The sequence below is a fragment of the Anabrus simplex genome, chromosome 1 (assembly GCF_040414725.1).
Source record: "Anabrus simplex isolate iqAnaSimp1 chromosome 1, ASM4041472v1, whole genome shotgun sequence".
In the NCBI taxonomy this organism is placed as follows: Eukaryota; Metazoa; Arthropoda; class Insecta; order Orthoptera; family Tettigoniidae; genus Anabrus; species Anabrus simplex.
The window spans coordinates 915433069-915455445 of NC_090265.1; the positions used below are offsets into that span (position 1 = coordinate 915433069).

The 22377-nt window shown below is 39.2% G+C and overlaps 1 protein-coding gene across 1 annotated transcript in view; it reads right to left on the reverse strand.

Annotated features, from left to right (window-relative positions):
- The window catches only part of LOC136857501 (tetraspanin-18B-like), a 70304-nt gene extending 52438 nt beyond the window's left edge, over positions 1-17866 (reverse strand). The window contains exons 1-2 of the mRNA XM_068225082.1: positions 17856-17866; positions 79-316 (exon numbers count right to left, since the gene is read on the reverse strand). Coding sequence (XP_068081183.1) covers positions 79-316; positions 17856-17866 — 249 coding nt within the window. The remainder of the gene's footprint in view (positions 1-78; positions 317-17855) is intronic.
- Between the last annotated feature and the right edge of the window lie 4511 nt (positions 17867-22377).

Consider the following 22377-nt stretch of genomic DNA (forward strand, 5'->3'; position numbering starts at 1 on the left):
CCTGATACTCGGCAATCCTATCCCTCATTAATTACAGGCACCCGTACAGACACTAAAGCTACGCAGGTTGGTACTCACCGTAATAAGTAAACACCGACTCTCTTGCAGGGCGCCACAGCAGCCTAATATCCCTGCTATGAGTATCACACTACCCAGGACGAGCAACACGTAGGCTATGTAGAAGACGAGTTCTTTGGAGCTGTCTGGTGGCGTCAGGAGCGCAATGAGGTGTGCTTTAGTGAGATCGATGAAAATCCAAGTCCCGAGGGCCAGCAGAAGTATGCCGGATATCTGAAACAAATGAACAAAGAAGTTACTACACTAATATGGGTAACTACTGCTTAACCTGAAGTCGCTTGCCATGTCGGTCATCCACCTTCAAGAGATAAAAAAATCTCAATTATTTTAAACATTAAGATGTCACAGCAACCTAGAAATTTCGTGGGATACCTTTGCTCAGTTTATCTATATATATTGTACCCTGGGGGCATGATGTGGAGGTTAAACTGGTTCGTAGACTCTGCCTCGGCTCTGAAATAAAATATGCTCACCGCACACGTGAAACTTACCGCAGGGAGTGAAGCGCCAATATTCCTCGTTTGATACACAGGGTAAATAGACAACGGGCGAAACTACTTTAAAATGACGGAAACCAGACTGGGTTTAACTAATTAATTTATTAACAAAATCAAAGTGAAATTGAATAAGTTGAAATGAGCAAGATTATAACGATTAAACAGAATAACAAATAACTGGAATTAAAACAAAACAAACACCAATCTAAGCTCATTTTAAGTGAAATGAGGATTCCAAAAAATAGCTCGTTTCCAAACGAAGACAAAATTCCAATACCTAACTAATGATGTTAATTATACACTTAAATACCAGTAAATCTCTCGTAAGGAAAATAGTTCGTGACTTTAATTGGGTATACTATTTGTGAAACACACAAACAATACTGCCTCAAGCACTCCTTTCTAACACTCATCAACCTGGTAAAAATTTATTATTCCTCACACAATCAAGTGACATAAATCGATCACCCAGCATTCCACACTGAATGCTGCTTAAAAGATCGACATTTATTCTCCGTGAACACACACGCTTTAATTATACGTGGTTCTAGTTATTTATGACTGATTGATGTAATAGCATGGCTCAACTGCCTTACAGTGCTTACTGTCTCCATCAGACATCAGTTTTACCAACATGACTAATAACCGGGAATGCTTATCTTATAAATGATATGGTGCTGTGACGACACATAATTTTACTGAAGGAACAATCACCTTCCTTGGCTGAATTCTAATCACCTGGACAGACCAAAATTTTACAAAATATAAACTTGACGGTGTTGACCATATCTAACCCTCTTCTGTTAGATACTAATTATTATTGCCTCACCATTTAACACTTTCTAGTAACCTTGGTCAAACCAAGTATACATATAATTTTATCTACACCACAGAGTCCTAGGTTGGTTCGTTCAGGAATTTTACAAAGATTGTGTTATCTTCTTTATTATAGTGAAAATGTGGAAATGTTGATTTCATTATAAGCTCCAAAGTGCTGTCCTTAAGCCTACTATCACTAGTAAAATTATGAATTAAATCTCCATTTCACTTATATACAACTACACATGTAACGCTGTCAAAATTTTAGCGTTCTCAATTAAATTAACCGAAACCAAAAACAACTTTGAAAAGAGAACACCCTAAACTAGAATAACCCTGCTATTTACAACAACTGATGTTTACGTACCTTTTCTGATTTGCATAAATCGCGTAGTAAAATTGCACAAAACAGTGCTCCATAATAATTGCTAGTATTGGTGGACTGGCATGCCAGTGACTTATTCAGTACCTTTCCAACTATCTCGCCAGTGGTCATGTCCCAAATTATATTTCATGACAGTGTAGTTAATTATTGGATAATCAGAATGTCTTCTATTCTCATCAATAAATGTTCACAAGTCACACATCATATAACACAATTGAGCTTATCGCACGGTTGAATACGGCACTAATTTCCTTTTTACATAACAGCATTAGATCTCGCTCATTACTATTTATTCACTCCTTCTCATGACCGCAATTAGACATAAACCAATTGCAAATTAACATATTAGTTATTATTCATCTAAGGATTGCCAAATTAGCCAACGGATTATAACATCAGCCTAACTGTACTGCTATTTGCATGCGGCAAGTTTAACAAGGTCGCTGAGCACTTAACCTCACTACATAGATGTTTATTCCTTAATACTGTGTGCCTATCACACATCTATCAATCCCGTCATAGATTTGTAACGCATTACTTCTTGAACTACGTATTCACTATCATCAGATATACTTTAACCCTGTTTTTCACGATTAATCTCCTTTCAAGTGATACATTGACCTGACTTTCTCAGCCCTCTTGACGGGAAATCCTATCTCAATTATTTATGGGATACTAAACTTATCTATTGTGCTCATATTTTCTAATGTTTTCCTGGACCATTCAACTTTTCATCAACTGTCCTATCATCCAAACAGTCTGAAAATTAGCAACCGAAAATTCAACTGTTTAAAAGACTCAACTTTCACACAGTAAACGAATTGCCTCTTTATGACAATTCTGTCTATTTATCTCTATCTTACATTAATTATTAAATCATATCTAGCGCAATGAATTTAGTACATTAATAAAATTAATAAATTATTTAATAGTTCTTTCCCACTATTATTATAACTCCATATTATTCATCAATTTTATTTTTATTCACTTAAACTCACACGTAAAATATCAATCGGGTCTTCTCTCTTCTTATACTTCTTAATTCTACTTACTCCTGTAATAAATGTTTAGCCTAATACTCTGTCTCTATAAGAGTGGCTACTATAATTTATTCTAGTAGACTGTTTCTTCCGTTGAACCGCTGCCCAGCATTTAGAGAAAGTATTTCCTTTCTACAGTTCTGTGTCGTTCCTCTCAAATGTTGGTAAACAAAATGGTGTCCGGACATTTGCGGTCATCACAAAATCACGGACATTTGCGGTCACTGAGATAAACTTGTGCCCACTCACAGAAATTCCCCAGTTGTCGCCGGACATTTGCGGTCACTGGGATAAACTTGTGCCCACTCACATAAATTCCCCAGTTGTCACAGGACATTTGGGGTCACTGCAGCAGGGAGTGGCCTTCATCAGCTTAATCTCATCCCCGCTAACCTGCCCATCTTCTCCCGCTCCTTGCAGATAAATACTTTACCGAGCTCGATAGCTGCAGTCGCTTAAATGCGGCCAGTATCCAGTATTCTGGTGATAGTAGGTTCGAACCCCACTGTCGGCAGCCCTGAAAATGGTTTTCCGTGGTTTCCCATTTTCACACCAGGCAAATGCTGGGGCTGTACCTTAATTAAGGCCACGGCCGCTTCCTTCCCACTCCTAGCCCTTTCCTGTCCCATCGTCGCCATAAGATCTATCTGTGTCGGTGCGACGTAAAGCAACTAGCAAAAAAAAAAAAAAAAAAAAAAAAAAAAAAAAAAAAAAAAAAAAAAAACTTTTCTCTCGCGGGCGTTATTTAGAGACTCATACCTTCAGACACAAACACCATTCCATACCGATATTTCCTGGTGCAAGTACTGTATCTACTATTGTGTGCTGTAATGGAGTTGACAGTTACTAATAAGGCAAATGGTTATACGTGCCGAAAGTATAGAGAAAGTCAACATGAAATCGTCATCTGGGTGTGTCTATTAATAAATAATAATGTTATTTGCTTTACGTCCCTCTAACTGCTTTTCCGGTCTTCGGAGACGCCGAGGTGCCGGAATTTAGTACCACAGGAGTTCTTTTACGTGCCAGTAAATCTGCCGACACGAGGCTGACGTATTTGAGCACCTTCAAATACCACCGGACTGAGCCAGGATCGAACCTGCCAAGTTGGGGTCAGAAGGCCATCGCCTCAACCGTCTGAGCCACTCAGCCCAGCAAGGGTGTGTCTAAAGGAGAAGAAAAAGTCATGTCATGTTTTAGGTAACATACAATTCTGTAGATGATAAACATATTCTATTCTATTTCCTAACCAGCTTCTCTTGGTCAAGTCTTGTTCTCTTCCGACCCCCACGGTACGATATTTGCCAAGCCCAGGCAGTCTTACATTTTCACGTCCTTCGTGGCCTTCCCCTTCTTTTTCCCTAAAAGAGAGTCGGACTTACTCGACTTTTTTTCTGGTTAGTTTTATGGGAGGATGGTGGCAGGTTCTACTTTCTCACAAAAACAGTAATCACCACCATCACGAAAAGGTCCCGTGGCTACCACGAAGTCACGCAGATATACAATATCGTATATTTGATATTTAAACTCTAATACACCACAAAGTGAATTTTTATATACAAACATCAGAGGCTAATTCAAAAAAATAAGTTTCCTATTTATTCATCGGGGAATAATTAAAGGTAGGCCTAGGTAAAAGACACTGTTTTATTCCGCACCAGTCCTTCATTTTTAGAAAAACAAAAGTTAATTCATCGTTAATTTAATTAAATTATTAATTTATTTATATATTTATTTCTGGTACTCTAACGCCACGCTAACATATTTTTCGGAGAAAATGGGATGGGAAAGAATTAGAAATGCCGGACTCAGTGGCTCACACGGTTGAGGCGCTGGCCTTCTGGCCCCAACTTGGCAGGTTCGATCCTGCCAACCCACGCTCCCGAGTTGTGAGCCGCCGGGGTCCCATTTAGTCGCCTCTTTTTACAGGCAGGGGATACCGTGGATGTATTCTACGTCTGCGTCCCCCACCCACAAGGGGTCACAACCTCCAAACTCGAGTACATACAATAATTTGGTTGACAGTAAATTATATGTTTTAAAATGCTGATTCCCATCACACTTTATTCAGGCTTTGGACTGGCATAATGATTGTATTAACATCATTTTGGCGTGTTTAAAATCAGCTGAAACTAAGCTTCGTCAATTATTTTTGTCGGCTTTAGGTGAACGTCGTTATAATTTTGTTCCTTTGTACATAACTATTTACATTAGGAATACCTGAAGCAGCAAGAAGATTACGCTAGTTTTTCTATGTAAGAAATTGCCTTTAAGCAGGACCTGATATTGCTGGTTTCTTCATATTTCTTAAGGGTTCTTTCAATCCTGTCATCTTTCTTCACATATTTCGTCTTCCTCCTCTTACTTTGAGCTCCAGTTTCAGGTACATGCAGTTCGTCGCTTCTGCTTCCTTCTTTAAACAAACCAATTCGTCGATTCGAGGATGTGGATTTCCAACTAAAGAGTTGATCTTGTGATGCCATCCCTCTACAGCATTTGTTGTACGATGTCGCTTTTTGTAACAGCTCCACATAGTGATTGGTATCTCGCTGTTTTCAAGCCATACGTCTACAAAATAGTCGAAGAAGCGAGTAAGTTTTTCTGTAGAAGGAGCCTGAGGATGTATCACCAGCCATCCCTCACTGACGTCATCTGGCTTTAAAAATGCCAGAGCAGCGCACATTCGGATGTGGAGACGTATATCTTCGTTCTCCTTGTAGTCGCTCGTCAGGCCAAATTCCTGTACTTTTTTTCCACAGACATTGCTTCATGTGAAAGAAACAGCCATTTAACTCTGCTGACGGAAATACTTCTCGTAGGGCTGATATCGTAGCTGCTTCGAAGTCAATAGTGATTTTCTGAGGATTCCATTGGGGAACCGCTTCCAAGATAAGGAGAAAGAAACGAATATAAGTTTCTTTCTTTTTGTTAGGCAGGAACGCAAAGACGACTGGATAAATGTTGCTTTCATCACTCCGGCCTCCAAGGTCTGCGTGAATGGTGTATATCTGAGCGAACTGTTTACTGCAACTCTTGAACGTGCCATCCATAAAAAAATGCGCACAATGCCTCAGACTTTCTCTACCTTTTTCGGCACTAAAAATTATAATTCTCCCATACCGTCGTCAGCTAAGAGAAACGGACTGCCATTATTCATCCTGAACGCCTCTTCATTAAGAATTATCTGAGCACTTGTTTTTGGCTCTGCTTGAAGTCCGCGTGCATGATTTCCTTGCCGACGCATTGTTCTTTTTAAAGTTTCTTGAGCTGGCATATCAGTGACAAAGTCGTAGCCCCTGTTACGCAGATCACGCAACTCCTGCACGTAAATCTGTGATACTGGAGTCTCCTCTTCTCTTGCTCTCTTCTTTGCCTCTTGAACCTGCTTTTTCACTGTGAAGGCCGCTTTTTCAGGTGGTCCACACTGATGAACGGCGGTATGAAGTATTTCTTCGCCTCTTGTCCTCAGGCGTCCTTTACACTTGTTCTTCTCCTTCAGACACACCCAGGTGATGATACCAGGTTGACTCTCCCTATACTTTCTGTACATATAACATTTGTAAAGTGCACAACGATTTCCTTAGTAACCATCAACTCCATTACAGCACACAATAGTAGATACAGTACTCACACCAGGACGTTTCCGTATAGAATGGTGTTTGTGTATAAGGTGTGAGTCTCTAAATAACGCCCGCGAGAGAAAAATATTTATCTGCAAGGAGCGAGAGGAGCTGGGCAGGTTAGCGGGGATACCCCGAGATTAAGCTGATGAGGCCCACCCCCTGCTGCAGTGACCGCAAATGTCCTGTGACAACTGGGGAATTTCTGTGAGTGGGCACAAGTTTATCTCAGTGACCGCAAATGTCCGGCGACCAACAAAATCCCTACTAGGTCTTACTGGACTTGAAGAGCTATTGGAATATGGTCTTGACATTCAGCTAAATACTGCCTAACTGCCTGCTTAGTCATTCAACCCCACCTTGTTGCAGGTGACCAAGTCCTTTCTTGCCGTACAATCTCATTCCAGCATACTACGGAAATGCACGATCTTCAGTCTTCTCTAACTTTACGTACTTTTATAAATTCCCCTTTATTAGTTCAGATTCATATCTCCATACACTATCATTGTCTATAGAATAAATAGTACGCCATTATCCTAAATCATTTATGTATGGCACTGAAAATATTTACAAATGTTTATGAGTTCCACTTACTCCACGGTTAATGTCTCAGTATCGTACTCGGCACTTATCGCTACGCGGTAGACCGTTCAACCATCTTCATTCTCCTTGCAATGATACAAAGAAATTGTGCGCGACTGCACTAAGGCTCGATTGACTGACACAGGTGATATTGGTCAACTGAGATCCCCTGTGTTCTTTGCTGTATCTTTTGTAGTCACCTTAGAGTCTCCCTACTTTCCCGCTGGAACTCTTTGCTGCGCATGAAATGCGTGATCTGCGAGAGTTCTACTTTCTAAGACACTGGTCTAATCACATAACTTCCATAGCTCCTTTATGCATACAATTAATGCATTGTTACTGAGCAAGTCCACCTTGATTTCTGATCGTACACATTTAAAATATTTCAATGGCTTGGATGTGATTACGTTTCCTGACTGTGATATACTCCCGGGTGTACTTTGTCGATGACCGTTGGTGGAGTTGACATCGACATGTGATATGATGCACTTGTTCCTAATTAATTACTTTGACTATATCTTGTCACAAATTTTACCTCAAAAATTATTATAATTTAATTGAAGTGATGAGCACTGCAATTCACGTCTAACTGTTATCAGTCTCACGGGATAAACTAGCTATGTTTTCCTCCTACATTTTCGCTCTAAAATTCTACGATTCTTATTGATTGGCTCGATTTTCGAACATATTTTTTTATGAAGCTATTATTTTGAGGGGTATCAGGTATTCTTCATCCTTCTTTACAGATTTCCTTTCCTTCTCTGACAGCTGGAATATTTCCTTGATCTGTTTCGCAGCTTTAATTTAAAATGTAACCGTTAGGGCTTTCTTTCCTCATCGTAATGTAGGGTTGTCTCCGGACTTTGATAATTATTTCTCTTATGGGAAATTGGTTGAATGTAAGGGAGAAAGATTGGTTACCCTCGTAATTCTCTCATTCAAATTAAGTTGGGTGACTATGTTTTTGTAACTCTAAAATTGAACTTACGTTTTACAGTTTTAAATGTTTCTCCCACTTAGTCATTCCGTAGTATGGGATTAGCCTCTGCTTCTTCGGGCCGTCAGCCCATTTAGGGTTCGTATCTTTTCATTTTGGAGTCCTTAATGCCTACCTCCTTTCTAATTAGTTATCGGCCTATTGTAAATATTTCCTTTCATAAATTAGTTTTGCTGTGGTGAAGAAGTACAGGCCCTTGACCTCTGTATATTTCTTGAAAGGTAGCTTTAGTAAGTAAGCTAGATCCGTGTTCTTCAATCTAATAGGTGAATTTGTTATCACTAACGTAAATTGAAAGACTGTATCCCATTATGGGACTGATCTTGTTTTGTGAAATGGGTTGTGACCGTGTTCAGAAGTGTAATAATGGAGACATGGTCTCTTTCTCAAATATTAAGGGTGGCGTCTATTTTGAATTGAGAATGAATCAACTCGACTTTATCATGGTCATCTTCATGTAAATCTTTTGATAATTGTACCTGTTAGGAGCCAATAGGCTCATGTCTACCGGTGTCAGAGCTTTTTATTTTTTATTTTGTTCTCTAGAGCTGACGAGCTCTAGTATTGTCTCAAAGATGTAAGGGTTTATCGAGCAATCTGGCTCTTCTAAGAATTGTAAACTTGCTGTGATGATAACAGTGTATTAGAGAAGAAATAAATAAAATTTCTGGAATTTTGCTACTTTAACTTATACTTTGAATATTGCTTGTCTGCCAATTCAACCCAGGCGCTCTCTATTCCTCTGTGAGCCACGGAAACGCTATACTAATAATAATAATAATAATAATAATAATAATAATAATAATAATAATAATAATAATAATAATAATTTTGTCAACTAAGTTCTACGTCATTTTAGGTTTCCTCCGTGTTCTTTAATTTTTTTCCAGTACTCCCACATGCTTGTTCAGCGTTCTTATTTTCTCTCCTGAGTCCACGCCTCTCTTGTCATTAGTTTCTTCTTACGAGGGTTCCACTTTGAGTATCTTCGTGTGGAATTCTCCTTTTTTATAGGTTCCTCTTTCCCCGGTGAACCAGGAGCTCTTGGTTTCCTGATCTAGAAAATAGGTAGGATCCAGTTGGTTAATCTCCCTGTGCACAGTCGGGTCAGGTGACCATAAAATGCAATCCTCCTCATTTCAAATACGTCTGAGATGTTTTCCACGTGCGTGTGTAATTAATGACTTTGTGCTCTCTTGAACTCTTCGGTTCCATTCACAGCATCAAAGACTTTCCACAGGATTTTGCGTTGTTTGATTTCTAATTTCATTATCCGACCTTTACTGCCCAGCATTTAGCCGCATATAGGCTAAGGCCTGTCGTCGGATCACCATGCAGAATGGTTTAATCTTGGCATTGAGCGATATAGATCTTTCAGTAATTTTTGACGTTTAATGGAGCGTCCGTGTACATTTTGACGATTTCTGCTAATGTCCAAATTTTAATTTTTGTTTATTGTTGCTTGCTTGTTGTTTGGGAAGTAAGATCTTTTGATTTTATTTCATCTCGTATCGTAAAAAGTTACTGTATATACTTTTATATCGATTATTGAATTACATCTGTTATGCTAGTAAAATCGACAATATCGATTTACTTTGCTTACACTCGATGTATCGATCTTTTTAACTGGCTTAGGGAAATATGAACCAAGCTAGAAGAAATGGAGCAAGTACATTGTAATAGTGAAAAACAGTTTAGTGAATTGCTTAAAAATGTACAGTTCTTCCTCGCAGTGCCCTCCAATAACGCTTGTGTTGAGAGGTTGCTCTCCTTAATACAGGCACAGTGGACAAAGGGGATATCCTGTAAAACGGATTGCAATGATAGAATTTCATTTTAGACATGTGAATTGCTAAAGCTATTTTAAATATTTGTGTCAACAAAAGGAACTGTTAAAACGATTCAAAGTGTAGGTAGGCCTATGTGTGACGTGTGCAATATTTTTTATATTTTTGTTATAAAATTGAACTATTAAAGTTTAATTCGGGATTCGGCAGTCCTAAGAAGGTATTGATCAATCCCATTGAGGGCGTTTTCATTTTGGGGTTTCAGACTATGGTAAACCTAGGTTAGTTGGTACAGCATGCAGGGGACTCAAGTCCGAAAATGTCGAAAAATATGACAGTGACAATTTGGCCGTTTCTCTACATTCTTCCCACGGTAAGTGAAGCTTAGACTCCAGCAGTGATAATGATTTTGCAATTAAACGTTGTGCATAAGGGGTACATTCTATTTAAAACGTGGCGAAGGTGAATCACGTAGAGTTTATTGCGGTTTATTGAAATTTAAAGTAGTTTTACCGTATTCAAAACATTCACCTACCCTAATGTATTTAAATTTATTTTTAATTCTATTAATGCATGTAGTTTTAACTATTTTAAGTATCTTAGCATTTTATTTAGTATGTGGTTAAGTGTAAGAGCCCTAACTTCACCACTGAAAGAGGCACTAATAAATAAATAAATAAATAAATAAATAAATAAATAAATAAATAAATAAATAAATAAATAAATAAATAAATAAATAAATAAATAAATAAATAAATAAATAAATAAATAAATAAATGACCAACATCAAAGATGCCCCTACAACAATGGGAGTCAGTGATACAAAACACATCAAGAGAGCTAAAAATGTGAAGTACCTCGGAGAGTGGATATCGGAGGACCTAAGTGAAACGATGGCTCTTGAACAAAGGAAAATCAAATTAGACAAGGCCTACCATGCCTGCAGAAAACTGTATGTCTCAAAGCATTTATCAAAGAATGTAAAACTGAGACACTATAATGCAGTAGTGACCATCAGTCCTCTACGCAGCAGAATGCCTATCCCTAATTAAAAAGACCCCACTGAGAGCCCTGGAAGTGCAAGAACGGAAATTCCTGAGAAGAATAATAGGGCCAAGGATCCTACCAGATAGAAGCCGATGGTACAAACCCAACAATGAGCTCTACCAGCATCAAGAAAACCTCATAGATGCCATCAGGAGAAAACGTCTGACTTTCTATGGACACCTATACAGAATGGATCCTAATAGATTATCCCATAAGATCTTCAAGGTTGCTAACAAAGATAAAGCTACTGGATTCCCTTGGATCAAACAAGTGGACAAAGATCTTGCAGAGCTTAATATTAATCAAGCCGCCATTACTGACAGGAATGCATACCGTTTAATGGTCAAAACTAAACCTTTCCTAACATCCCTTACATCAGCTAGCCACAAAGGAGCCGGGAATTGGTCAGAGGAGCGCAGGAAAGAATTCAGCAATAAAATGAAGGAATACTGGGCCAACAGGAAGGCTCAAGAGGCCATTAAGAACACAATCCAGTACGCTAAAAGGGGCAGACGACGACAAAAACACAGCTAGAACACAAGCACCGTGGTCCACAGATGGCCTAAACGCAAAGAAAAATAAATAAATAAATAAATAAATAAATAAATAAATAAATAAATAAATAAATAAATAAATAATACAACTGTTTATGGTGATATGCAAGTGACTGAGGTATGAGCGATGCTAATGGTGCCATTCCTTGTGTAGCCAGTCCCTGTGAAAATGTCACTTATAGGGTATGTTTATGTGAGCATTTCAGTGGACTTGGCAGACCGATATGTAATAGCAACTTCTGGCTCGGTGAGGAAACAACGGGTAACTATCTAACTCCTCATCTTCGTGGAATGCCTCTATGCCAGTTGATGCCGGAGCTGTTGAGGATGAAACCAGCCTCGAGGGCTGACTATCCAACATATAATATGACAGACGCGAATACACTGAAGCATGTGCCAAACGGTTGGCAAATAAAAAATATCTTAGAGGGATAATTTGAGCAAAATATTAACTCTTTCGTGATTTATTTATTTATTTACTAGCAGAAGTACCCGTTCTTCGTACGGGTTATCAGAAACTGGCTTTAGTTATTCATACTATCGGTGTGACTGACTTCATTAGATATTTATATCACTGGTGTATTTATTTAAGTACGTGGAAATTATTTGTCATGTTTGGAATTATAGTGTATCTTCTTCTTTTCTTCATGGGGGCCTCTAAATATTAGTTCCTAATGAGCGTCGACCTCTAAGATCTTTTGCTACCATGTTTTTCCTTCATTCCCACCTAGATATACCTGCTCTCTTCACAAAGCTTAGTGTGAGTATACTTCCGCCAGATAGTGCCACAAATATAAATATTATTGAATGTATTTGTTTGATCCGACATTTCGTAACTATTACAATTGATCAAGGAAATACGCGATGCATAAAAGAAACTACTATAATTATCGAGAATTATAACTCTCTGGGCTTGTCACTCATGTCGCACATCATATAATGAATCTGAGTATAAATGTTGAGAAATGTTTTCAAGTCATGGGCAATTGACAATTGTGTACAGTAGCCTATAGGCCTATAGGTTGTTTCATGGTTACAATGATCGTAAAAGTGGACCAAAATATCGGCACTAATAACATCAGTGATCCTACTACTCTATGATTTGATAGAAAATAGTTTAAACTATAGGTAACAGACTCCGCAAAATGCTGAAACCTAAGCCAGTACGTAAAAACGAAGGCCCGTCGGCAACCGCTGGTCGCTGTACTACGGAGTTCCCGGGGCTATTATTTTTATACTTCACTCCCTTTCCATCCCCGCCCAAAGGAGTGCTATGAGCGTCTTACACAACAGTTTATTTTTTCCTGATATTAAGTCATATATGTATCAATTTTGGTTGGCAGCTATGCCCAAACGTAATGCATAATCTAGCTGCTGTAGAATCCTGGAGCTGAAGTTGCCATGGTTACGGCCGTTCGTTTCTTTATCCGATTCTTAGAGCAAGGGTAGTGTGGTTCCAATATCTTCATAACGGTTGGTTTTATGGCCTTAAAACATGGTTTTCGGGCCCGAATGGTTTACCGAGTTTTGTTCTTTGCGTCAAGGGGCTTAAAATGAGCTTTGTCTCGTCCTTGTACGACAAATTCTATTTCGCCTATATTAGTCTATTATTTTAATATTTTTATATCTCCCCCCGTCGCCCCCCCTCGAATTGTTTTGAAAATAAAATACAGCTCATGTTACTCACTGGCAATATAGCTTTCTATAGGTGAAGTAATTTTTAAAATCGGATCAGTAGTTTTTGAGTCTATCCGTTACAAACAAATATACACATTTTCCTCTTTATAATATTAGTATAGAAGTATAGATTATATCCCTACACATACGGTTGTCGTCAGGAAGGGCATACAGCCGTAAAACAGGGTCAAATCCACATGTGCGACACAGTTCGCACCCGTAACCCCACAGGTGTGTGTAAAGCGATAGAAGAAGAAGATACTAATTTTAAAAATTCATCCGCTTTTTTTATTCTTTTCATCCCCTTAAGTGGATTTTCAAAAAAGAGTGTTCATTTTTAAAGGAGATTCCAAGTACCAATTTTAAAGTCTGTAACATCTTCATTTTTTGAGAGATATATATATATCCTCATATAAATAATTCAACTCCTTTCTCACTTCTTTTCACACACCCTTCCCCTTAAGTGGATTTTCTGAAAACGAATATTTATGTTCTTTTATTTTTAAAGGGGATTCCAAATATCAATTTTCATGTCTGTAACATGTTAGGTTTTTGTGATTGTAGATAATTTCGCTGCTCTAGAATCCTGGAGCTGACGTTGCCATGGTTACGGCAGTTCATTACTTTATCCGATTCCTAGAGCAGGGGTAGTGTGGTGCCAATATCTCCGTAACGGTTGGTTTTAGGGCCTTAAAACACGGTTTCCGGGACCGTAGGACTTACCGAGTTTTGGCGTCAAGAGGATTAAATTGAGCTTCGTCTCGTCCTTATACGACGAATTCTATATTTTGCCTATATTAGCCTATTACTTTTATATCTCCCCCCCCCCGTACCCCCACCTCGAATTGTTTCGAAAATAAAATACAGCCCATGTTACTCACTGGCAATGTAGCTTTCTATACGTGAAGTAATTTTTAAAATCGGTTCAGTAGTTTTTGAGTCTATTCGTTACAAACAAACAAATTTTTCCTCTTTATAATATTAGTGTAGAAGTATAGATATAGATTTATTTATTTATTTTTCAATTTGTTTTAAGTCATAACTACACAGATAGATCTTATGGCGACGATGGGGCAGGAAAGACCTGGGAGTGATAAGGAAGTGGTCATGCCCTTAATTAACGTCTGGTGTGAAAATGGAGAACCACGGAAAACAATTTTCAGAGCTGCCGACAGTGGGGTCCGAATCCACTATCTCCCGGTTGCAAGCTCACAGCTGCACGCCCCTAACCGCACGGCCAACTCGCCCGGTATTCGTGAAATTGCACACACGACTAGGCTTATTAAAAGTGCTCCGCTTATCTCAGATGTATTTAAAACATTTTTGTCAAATCGCTATAATAAACTACTTTCCCTGCAATTTTCATTACAATGTGCCATAAAATGTAGCCACAGCACCGTTTCAACTCTGTGGAAAAACCTTGTGTGAGTGGTGCTACATAGACCAGGAGGAAATTCCCTGCAATTATGACATATTTTTGAAAGCTTTGCTAATAAAATGAACATTCTTTTTCCCCACTCGAAAAGCGAAATTTATCATTTCACTTTGTAAATAGACGAAGACTATTTCATTCTCCAGAACTGTGTTAAAATAATAAACATTCATTTACACCATTTTCTTTTATCAGATGAATAGTGTTTGTAAACATACGGCTACTGTACTTATATTTAGAAAAAAGTGTGTTTGGCATTGATTTCTGTATTTTTCCTTTACTTTTTTCCTTTACTTATTCTACATACCCGACTAGAGTCATCCGTTGTATGCATCATAGGTTCACACAATTAAAATTAACGCTTTGTTATATATATCTTGAATGCAATAAATTAGTCGTAGCATTCCCGAAATGGTTTCATTCGATTCGGCATCTGGAAATACAAGGGAACACTCTGTAATCTGTTTCTTCTAAAAGACATTACGCTAGTGTCGAGAATTTTTCCGCAACACGGGTGTGTGCCATTTTTATTTTGCTCATCAGCGATGCGAAGTCTTCTTTCTTGGAGATTGCAATGCTTACACGTAATCAGTGCGAAGGTCAACATCAACCCGACCTGAACTACATACGCACGGGGCTGGAGGAAAGAGTTAGTACCTAGTTAACAATTTTACTCTTCAAGAAGGAATACGGAGCCCTAATTTTCACTCTGTTCCGCAATTGAAATGACAGAAAACATTTGACGATTCATTAAAAACAGACCACCTAATTTTTCAAGAAACTCTTCCAGCTAAACTAATTTTCGTTCAAATCTGGACTTATTTCTGTTCAAATAAGCAAGTATCTTACTACAACTGGACTGAAGAACGATGGACATTTTAAATACTGAGTTTTTATTATAACTGTAGAATGTCTTTTATGTTATTAGTTTCGTTATATAGTACTGTTTTATATATCTATCTTTTCTTTGTACTCCCAAGGTGAAGATGACCTCAAGTAAGGCCGAAACATGTCTTTAATGTTTTAGACAGACCATTTAATAAATTGTAACAACTTTCTATTGAACAGGTGGACAACATACTTGTAAATTCGTTTTAAGAATTTTTATATAGATTGCTATGATACTTTATTTCTTCACAGAGGTAATGTAGACCTTATTCCTGAATTGTTTTGACAACTTAACCAAGTCAGAAGCATTATTGCAGAACCATCGCCGTTCGTTAAATTATGGGACATAAATGTGTTGCATGTTATGGAGTACCAGATGTAGGAAGTTATATTACAGCAAGAGACAGAGAAATTCTAGCTTAACGGCATGAAGTTATGGGGACATAAATACAGAGCGGGTCACGGCGACGTAGATCTCATACGTACACCCAAAGCATGTCGTATTTCTAGAGCTCTGTGAAAAGTAATTGAAACAGATGCGAATGTCGAGCAGTGTGACCAGCAGATCCGCTCGCTGAAGTTCTTTACGTATTGTGGGAGTAGTCATCTCTAGCTGATGTGTTCGGGTATCTAGAAAAAGAATGTATCGCATACTAAATGATGAATTTTGTTATAGTAACGTATGTGGGAATTTATTTATTTGGAAACTGTCACCCGTTGAAGGGAGCCCATCGGACTCTGTATTCTCTCAAAAAGAACTGTATATTTTTACAATGTACAAATTTTCTTTTATGTATGTGATGGATTTAAATTTGGCACAATTTCTTTAGCAGCACTGTGACAAACTCGTCTCGTAAAGATTGTGGTAATCCAAATTTCTACCGAAACGATTCAAATAATTTCGGATGAACACCGCGAGACCTGATTAGAATTTCTATTACTTCTAGATGTTTCAGGTGATATTTTTCCTAGAAATATATTGGCTCATATATGTTATTTTCATTTACTTCTTCTGGCCGATTTCTTACTGTTTCAAATCTAATTATTGGGTGTATAACGAATCCATTTTGGTGACCTTTGAATAGTCTAGTCTAGTCGAGCTGTTTGTTGCAATACAGGATACTTCCTCCTCAACTTTCCATGATTTGTCTTACAATATTGCTGCTATTAGTTTACTTACTTGATGGTGTGGAGAATTTACTTCGTATTGTTATATTTGTATTATTATGGAGTAGCGATTTTTGAAATGGTTCGTTTGAAGGAACATCTATTGGGCTCAGAAAGGTTTGGAATTAAAGCAGCATCTCTTCAGAATATTTGTGACTATACAAGTTCACTTAAAGAATAATACATTAAAGTTTTCATTCCCTTGCAGCATCACGCATCCGAAGTGTCCAATTCAGCACCGCTCTCTAAATTGGCCCATTCGCCGATTCGGAGAACTTTTGTCCACGCTTCGTTGATTTTAACACTTTTTGGTATACGCGGCTCTATCTGGAATGGAAGCTCACAGCTACGTGTCGCAAACTGCTTGGTCAACTTGCTCGGTAGTATTAAGAGAGGATGGGTGCCCAGATGTTCTGCCTCTTACAACAATAATCACTATTTCCACCCCCACCCCGCTCAGGAGTTTTGCCACCAAGTGCGGTAATCAAACGTGTCCCCTGTTCCCTTTACACTTTTTTTTTTGCTATTGGCTTTACGTCGCACCGACACAGTAGGTTTATGGCGACGATGAGACAGGAATGGGCTAAGAGTGGGAAGGAAGCGGCCGTGGCCTTAATTAAGGTACAGCCCCAGCATTTGCCTGGTGTGAAAATGGGAAACCACGGAAAACCATCTTCAGGGCTGCCGACAGTGGGGTTCGAACCCACTATCTCCCGAATACTGGATACTGGCCGCACTTAAGCGACTGCAGCTATCGAGCTCGGTTACACTTTTTTTTACATGACCTATTTTTATCCGCATTGTCAATCCTCCACGACTACCACATGACTGAATGAAGGGACAAGCAACAGCAAGCGATTACTCATGATGAAAGTGTGAGAAGTGTTGTAAAATTCATGTGACACGTCTATCTTCAGATATATGCATTGATACAGAACTTCAATCTTCTTCCACCTGATCTTTTTTTCCAATTTATTGGGATCAGCACTTGATGGAGATTTTGACTAGTTTCACGGCTGGGTACCTTGCTGACGCCAACCCTCTGTGGAGGGACGCATTCACTATTGAGCGTTTTCTGCGTCTTAACGTAGTGAATTCTTCTTCTTTTTTCACCGTTTTTCCCGCATCTGTGGGATCGCGAGTGTGAAGTGTGTCCCATATGTCGATTCGGTCCTCTTTTACTGCCGGATGCCCTTACTGACGCCAACCCAATGTAGAAGCATGTAATCATAATTGCGCGAAAACTGTAAATTTATTTTTACCGATGCCCCGATTGTCCACTCACCTCCCATACATGGTGGTTGATAGTGAATATGAAGAGGAAAATGTTGTGACAAACACAAACACCCAGTCCCCAAACCAGAAGAATTAATCAACCGAAATTAAAATCCGTGATCCGGCCGGGAATCGAACCCGGGATTCTCTGAACCGAAGAACACTACGCTGCCATTCAGAAACCCACGGCGATCTGTATAGGTACAGAAATTCCCTTATTTTAAATCACAGAGTGCGTTGCATGTTATACAGGGTGTCTGAAAATAAGTTACGGAAATTTAATTAGAGGACAGTGTGCTCTGAAACAAAAATCGATCTGTGGCGATTTTTACTTCATCCTAGTGAAAGCTCACCGGAAAATCGACAAAGAAATGTAAGTTCAATCATGAGCAACTTCTGTGTCAGCCTATGCAGCGTGTACCCGGCCAAGCTGCCTTGCTTGATAACGTTGGGCGGTGCGCTACCGTAGTATCCTGACGTGTCACTCGCTCAATGTAATGTATTCTTTTCTTCTACCGTTTTTCCCACATCTGTGGGACCGCGGGTGTGGAGTGTGTGGCATATGTGGATTTGGTACTCTTTAACCGCTGGATGCCCTTCTTAACGCCAACCCTATATGGAGGGATGTAATCACAATTGCGCGAAAATTTTAAATTTATTTTTCCCGATGCCCCGATTGACCGATTGACCACTCACCTCCCCTACATGTGTTGAGTCACTCAATGCACACTACTGTACTTTGGCAGCGAATTACTGAGCATCATCTGATCATCATGCCCGAATAATGTAGCTTCTTTATTCTGATTGCCATGCGCTAAGGTATCCTGAACCGACTGGCGCACAAAACTGGAACACTAGTAGTAAAATTCCTGCCGATTTCAGGTGAGCATAGTACATTGGTTTTATGAAGCATGTCGGTAAACACAGACATTTCGTGCACGTTAAAGTGCGCCACAATACAAAATAATTACTGAAATGACATACCTATGCAACATAACTTATGAAATAAAAGTAAACATTGCAAGCACGTCCTGTGGTAATGACAGGTATTAAAGGCTGTTTAGAACAGAGTATCCTAGGATACAGGCTAATAAAACGAAGTCCAAAGTAGATCCGTACGTTATTATTATTAATCAGAAATGTACACCACTATTAATGCCAAACATCTTTACGTTATTTAGATTTCCTTCCTAGCTCGACTTTAGAGTGCTTAGGACATTGAAGAGATATGTTTATTGTTAATTGAAATCTGTTAATTGTTTATGTATTGTACATACTGTGAACATTATTATTATTATTATTTCATTTTTGTAGTGTGTCTCACGCGGCTCAGGGCACAAACGCGAAAACGTTTATCTTTCCCGATGCCCCGCTTGTCCACTCCCCTGCCCTACATGTGTTGGGTCTTGCAATGCACACTACTGTATTGTTTGCCATTTGCACAGCACATATAAACAGCTGACACCGTGCGTTCGTTGGTAACGCGCTCATTACTGTACTCCGCTCGTTAGAAGAGATTCTGGTCATGCATTTTCATTAAGAGTTTTATTTAAACTTTATTGCGCACAAGTTGTTTATATCAGGATATATTATTATTTAATACAGAGGTCTATGATTGCTTTCACACGGTTTTTACACGTCAGTACGTGATATCGGTCACAATGTTTTCGACAGAGTTCACATATGCACATCGAGTCCGAGTCGTGGTATCTCTTCGTCCTGCAGATTATGTGATGGTAGCGGTGGACTGCCATAGAATTTACAAAGTGTCTCAGCTCCTGGTTTGTGCCGGTCCATGCTCTGTTCATCATGGCCTCTGAAGAGTAGAACTCTGGCCATATCCCCTTCTTTTTCTTCTCCCTCTCTAACCGCAGTTTCTTCCAGTTGTCTGTGCAGGGCACGTTGAATTTCCATCTATTAGAAATGTTTCTCTCGCGAGTTCGTACGCTAGTCTTGACTTGGTGTCCTTTGAAATTCCGAGGGCTGCTTTCAAGAATCTGGCTTTCACTTTTTCTGTTCGTAGTAGGTCTCCATAACTTAACTTTTCCCATGTTATCTCTATTCCGTATGTTAGAATAGGAACGATTTTGGCTTCAAAGAGGACCATAGCTGTATCCAGGGAAGTTTGCTTAATGACTTGATGTCGTAGATGGCTTTGGTTGCCGCTGCTGCTCGTTGTGTTGTGTGGATTCTGTATGAATGTGCTGTTGTCTGGACCGTTACGCCCAGATATTTGAAGCTGTTCGTAGTTTGTAGAGGTTCTTGTTTGAGCTATATTTTGTCCTTTGCGGATAGGCGTCCTCCTTTCATGAAGACCAAGTGTACAGTCTTTTCTGCGTTTATCTGCAGTCCGTCGTATTCACCCCATACTCCTAAAGCATTTATTCCTTTCTGTAGTTCGTTAGTACCGTGTGATCCCACCACCCAACCTAAGTTCTTATTGCTTGGACCGCGTCATGTGTGGCTACGTTAAACAGAAGGGGACTGAGGGTGTCTCCTTGTAACACTCCGTTGGTCTGTATAATTTCTTGTCTGATACTATGAGTCTGATATTGGGAGTTTTGAATGCTAATACTAATATACTTTTCACCACTAACGTTCTATTGCGAATTCAGTGCACTATGTCGCAGGACATAAGAGATATGAACTACCCCTGGTGGTTAACTAAAGGGTTTAGGAAAAAATGGATGACAGATCCTCTTTTACATTATTGGGTTTATTATGCCCATGAATTTTCCGTAACTAATTTTCAGACGCCTGTATAAGGAATTTAATTTTAGTCCTACATAAAAGACAACCGTTCATGAATTAAGTGAACAGGACGTGCTACAATGGAAAACATGGGAAGTTCGTTTGAATGCTGTGGACAATGAAACAAACCAGATTCTAATAACAGATGAAGTAGATTTCCACCTAACTGGCAATTTCATTTCTCAGAACTGTCCTTACTATGCACCACAGAATCTAAGGAGGATTCACCAGATATATTCTGAGGAAGTTGTTTGATATAGTCTATCGCAGCTTGGTGTGATTGGTCAGTTTTTTCTCAGAATGAAACAGACAAATCAGTGACAGTAACGTCAATCCGCTACGTCGATATGCTCCATTTGTTCTTTAAATCGGAACTGGAACGACGTGGTATGGAAACCCAGACTGTCTGCTTCCGGTAAGAAGGGGCTATATCTTGTATAGCAAATTTCCATAGCTAAACAGGGTCACTCATATAAACCCAGACCGAACGCACGGTGTTTGTACTCTGCTCTACGGCAGCTGCAGTATGGGAGGCGCGCGCATAGCTCTTGCCCTTGCAAGCAGCCGGCACGTGTTCGACCTTGCAAGCATGAGTCGCCAGCCTTAATCTCAGTTGTTAACATGATGAGACAGTTATCATTGCAACTCCGTATTGTGGTATGTAAAAGTCCTGGTTTCATCTTAATAGTCGTGTGAACAGCCATAACTCTCGCTATTGGTGTGCAGAAAATCCTGATGGTGATAGGGAGATTGATGTTTGGTGTGTTGTCAGTGCAAGACGAATAATTGGACCTATTTTTTTCGAGACGACAGTAAATGCAGAGAGGTATTAAGATAACATTTTGACACCGTTCTTCCATCAGTTAAGGGAAGAAGAAAAATCGCTGGGTCTTTCCAACAAGATTCAGCCCCTGCTCATACAGCAGTAGATTCCCTTCTTATAACCTCGGAAGTGTTTGCAGACAGAGTGATCAATGCTGGTCTATTTCCCCCTTCGTTCTCCAGATCCAACAGTGTGTGATTTTTACTTGTGGGGTAAACTGAAAGGAATATCAAACAAATTCTCACACAGTGGAGGAACTGAAAGAAAACATTACGAATGAAATCAGAAACTTTACAGTGGCAGAACCAGAATGTGGTTACCAGATACAGTTTCTGTATAACCCAAGAAAGACGACACTTCCAGCATATTTTATAAGGTAAAATTTCATATAAGATTGTAAACCCGGTTAGAGCAGAGCGGCCACACGCGTCATAATTTGGCTGAGGAAGCTGCCATAGTGCAGCGTACATACACCGTGAGTTAGGTCTGAGTTTATATGACAGACCCTGTACTCAGAGAAATGCTCCAAGATCGCATCATTTTCAGACGGGCAGATATTGAATAGCCCGCATGATCACCCGATCTCGGTATATGAGACTTTTTCTATAGAGTTCCTTAAGTCAAGGGTATATGAAAATACACCACTGACTATAGGAGACTTGATGAGGAACATAAGAGGTGCAGTGGAAGGAATTTTACCCACCTCTTAACTCCGGGTGGTGAAGAACTTCGCGAAAAGTTTTCGAGAATATATCGACACCAATGGGCAATATCTTAGAAAACAATTTTTAAAACTTAATTCGTGTACTGAAAATTATTTCCGATACTGTTCAATTAAATCAATCTCTTGTATTTAACAATTAGGAAATGTGCATTTTATCTTGAATCGAAACGGGTCAGGTATTTCTGCCAGAATATAGACAAATCCTTTTCTCTTAGATGGAGTCGTTGGCTTCTC